Below are 4,198 nucleotides of genomic sequence, written 5' to 3'. Positions count from 1 at the left end.
TTACTTCACTTAAAAGTGACTAATCAATCAGTTAGCAGTTTTAGCATACCTTTCTTAGGCGATGGAGAGTGATATCCATCTATCAGTGTAATTTAACAGTGGTATCCCAGCTTAAAATCCCATTGGGACAGAGCTGAACTCCAATAAGGAGAGTGAGATGGTTCCATGCAAAAAAAAAAAAAAAGGAAACACCTCCTCCCCTACTAACCCTATCAGATCTGAAATCAGACCATGCGTGAACATACTAATACTATTATTTTGACTGAGCTTCTTCCACCCCCTGTCTAGAGCCAACCATGAAATGTGTCTGGAGCGATTTCCAGAAATTAACACTAAACAACAAGAAATATTTAACTTTGCTTTATTGAAGAACTCACATCTTAAAATACTTCAAACAATAATCATCATAACACCCCACCTCATATCCATTAACTAACAACATTGAGATGGACTGAATAATCAATTACAATTACACATTAAAATCTGCCAAAAATATGTGAAGACAAAATAAGGAATGCAAAATATTTCAATCTGTAAAGATTACAGTTTTCTGGCACACATACATGGATATTGAAACCAACATTTTTCGTCATTCTGCCCACCTTCAGCTGGAATAGGGGGAAACACAGAAAGGTAATTATTGTATTTGTTTTTTAAATGTTACTTTTCAACAATCAAAAATATTCAGTGTGTAATCAGAATAATGCTCTGGTGACAGCATTGTACCTCCAAAGTTCATCTGCATGCAGTTCTCCTGACCACCTGAGTTATTTGGTTCCCCACGGTTCCATTTCTGGTAGGTAAATCTAGAACCATCACTCCACAGCCAAACACCCTCCTACAGAATACACAGGTAGACTAAATTTGAGGGCTCTTTGGTATTGTCTTCTTCCAATGTGGGTAAAAGAGGTGTGTTGTCCCAATCATTGAGATTACATGTAAAACCCACAAAGTTTGGTTACCAAAAAAGTCTACACCCCAAACCAGGGATCTATTCAAGTAGAATATAGCCCGGTCAAAATAAAATCTAGAAGACCTCAGGAGAAGAGCCGTTGAGGCTAATACAGCTAGGAAAGGCTACCACAGCATCAGACTACAGTTAAACATACTGTGTACAAATGGAGAAATGTCAGTGCAAATGCTACTCTCACTAGAAGTGGACATCCATCAAAGATCACCACAAGGGCATGTTATATAATGGCCAGGTAGCTTTCATAGAACCCAAAGGCAATAGGCATCTGCAGACATGTCTTGCACATCCTAACATCTGTCTGTGACTCCACAATAAGAAAGACACTAAAGAAGAATGAGATTCACGGGAGGATACTACAGAGGACACACCTGCTTATTAAAAGAAAACAATGCTGCCTATCTCAGGTTTGCCAAAAAAACACCTGGATGTTGGAAGAAGGACACTACACTAGGTTGGAAGAAGGACACTACACTAGGTTGGAAGAAGGACACTACACCAGGTTGGAAGAAGGACACTACACTAGGTTGGGAGGAGGACACTACACTAGGTTGGGAGGAGGACACTACACTAGGTTGGGAGGAGGACACTACACTAGGTTGGGAGGAGGACACTACACCAAGTTGGAAGAAGGACACTACACCAAGTTGGAAGAAGGACACTACACCAAGTTGGAAGACGGACACTACACCAAGTTGGAAGAAGGACACTACACCAAGTTGGAAGAAGGACACTACACCAAGTTGGAAGAAGGACACTACACCAGGTTGGAAGAATGACACTACACCAGGTTGGAAGAAGGACACTACACTAGGTTGGGAGGAGGACACTACACTAGGTTGGAAGAAGGACACTACACTATGTTGGGAGAAGGACACTACACTAGGTTGAGAGGAGGAAATACACTGCATGTGTATTGTTATGTCATTTAGGCTGCAAAATCCCACACCAACTGTGAAGCATAGTGAAGCGTAAAGACAGCATCATGGCTTTTGTCTGCTTTGCTGCCACAAGCCCCGGACAGCATGCAAATCATTGAACATTGAATTCACACCAGAGTGAATTCAAACTCCAAACAATGTAATTAACAATTCCTTTTAATGCACGATTATTTTTCTTCAGTGCGAAACTGGGTCAAATTAGATAAAAATTTTACCAATTGATTGTTAACAAATGCATGTTAACAAGCAATTCAATAAAACATACAGAGATTTCTGGTGATAAATGACTAAACATTAATGTTAGCATATCCTTTAAGAATCAAGATATCCAACAAGTTTCATGAGTGTTAGGCAGATCTTCTAACCTTGACTGCATCATGTGCTCCAATCCATACCGGCGATTTAGCCCCACCGCTTTTGAGGACAGACCAAAGAAAGTTATACTCCGAAAGACTGTGTACTGATGCCAGGTTACCTCCTAACTGCAAACAGATAAGCTGGAGAGAGAAAGAAAGGTTTTTATTTATTTATTTTCATCTTGACCCAATTTTCTTAGCTCCACATTTTATGTGTAGTTATTGAATATGACCTTGCCTCGTTGCAACAGCTCTATAGATTATGAGTATGTGAGAATGGCTCTAAATATGATTTTTACAATATTTTACAGGTACCTCTGCATCTGTCCAACTGGCCAAGATGGAGACGTACTGATAACAGACTTTCCCATAATTGGCCCAGCCATGTGGGCATGACGAGCTTCTGCTTTGTGGTCCTTGGTTCACTGTAGGAAGTGAAGATACCAATAAATAAGATTAATTGATTAGTTTGAAACCACCAATCGTTTTTTTATTAAGATTTCATGAAGCCTGTTGGTTATTTATATATTATTCTCAATCAAACACTTTAGTAGCCCAGCTCATTTACACACACCCACCTTGAATTCACGCAATCCCACATTCTCCATGAACACATTCTGAATTAACTTACATTCATACACACGCAATTCAGTATACACTGCTGTAGCCTGTACATTGTGAAAAAAAATTACTTTACAGATTGGTTAATTGCATATTATTTTACGCCGTCATGGATTAAAATCCTGCAACGCACGCAAGGTCCCCCTGCTCCAGCCAGCGCATGTCCAGATTTTGTATTTTGAAATATTTCTGTAATTTATATTTATGCAAGACACCTGAAAATATCTGCTCCAGTACGTACATGTAAAGTACCATGCAAGTATTACTCACCTGAAAGTCAAACTAAAGCCATTTATTTGGGTAGTGTTAATATGTAAAAAAAAAGAATATATATATATGCAGCTCCGGAAAAAAGTTAAGAGACCACTGCACCTTTTTTTTTTAAACGGAAGATTTTGAGTGAGGAACAGAAGAGGTAAAATTAAGAGAGCTGTATGTATTATATATACATAAAATAAACACTACCCAGATAAATGGCTTTAGTTTGACATCCAGATTTGCACTGTACATATATTTGTCAGATACAAGGCTGAAACCTGATTGCTTTTTACCCATTGGCAGGTTGTGTAGCAGGTCCTTCAGAATTTCTTTGTCTTTGTCCTTCAGGTTCTCTACAATAAGGAGGGAGAAAAACATTAGGACACATGTTCCTTAAAATTATATTCTCAAACTGCATCTGATGAGGGGGAACAGTTCACCAAATGTTTGATCAGAATACATCTACTAGCAAAGGCTGGCCTGTCTAGGAATCCTGGGCCAGAATATTCATTTCTTTTACACATCCATCTAAACCTCAGTTAACTAAACACTAACTGACAGGAGTAATTATGAGGTATATCTTACGTGCATTGTCCAGAGCAAAGGCAGCACAAAGAAGCAGAAGAAAGGTCAACATCGCCATGGTGATAGTCTCCTGAAAGACAGAGAAACCTTTAAGAATATTTAGCCATGTAGAAATGAGATGTGGATGAGTAGCGGACCTACCTGTTGTTGTAAGGTGAATTGCTGGTTGTGTCGAAAGGTTATGTTCAGTTGGAGAAAGGGAAGCAATATATATACACAACTGGCCACAAGGAAACAATTCTTATTTTCAAAACATTTATTGGAGATGGATGGTTGTATCAACAATATGTTCAACTACTTAAGTTAATTATTAGTGTTCCGTATTTACTCTGATTAGGAATTATTAGTAAGAAAGCAAGAGTTCCGTATTTACTCGTGTATAATGTGTTGGTATTGTTGCATACTGTTTGCTTAGCTATTAAGTCAGTTCCAGGGAGCTTGGGTAGGTCACGGCGAGGAAGAAACAT

At 38.8% G+C, this 4,198-nt stretch overlaps 1 protein-coding gene across 1 annotated transcript; it reads right to left on the bottom strand.

Moving 5' to 3' along the window:
- Positions 1 to 489: 489 nt before the first annotated feature.
- Positions 490 to 3,941, bottom strand: LOC105029991 (ladderlectin). The gene is made up of 7 exons (XM_010903607.4): positions 3,873 to 3,941; positions 3,732 to 3,801; positions 3,440 to 3,499; positions 2,583 to 2,692; positions 2,277 to 2,408; positions 727 to 838; positions 490 to 608 (listed from the first exon to the last, which is right to left on the bottom strand). The coding sequence occupies exons 2-7, from the start codon at positions 3,787 to 3,789 to the stop codon at positions 541 to 543; spliced, it is 540 nt and encodes a 179-aa protein (XP_010901909.2). The 5' UTR covers positions 3,790 to 3,801; positions 3,873 to 3,941; the 3' UTR covers positions 490 to 540.
- Positions 3,942 to 4,198: the final 257 nt, after the last annotated feature.

Source organism: Esox lucius, chromosome 23, assembly GCF_011004845.1.
Source record: "Esox lucius isolate fEsoLuc1 chromosome 23, fEsoLuc1.pri, whole genome shotgun sequence".
NCBI classification, from domain to species: domain Eukaryota; kingdom Metazoa; phylum Chordata; class Actinopteri; order Esociformes; family Esocidae; genus Esox; species Esox lucius.
Note: the sequence above shows the minus strand (reverse complement) of the source record. Positions and strands in the feature narration are given on the sequence as shown.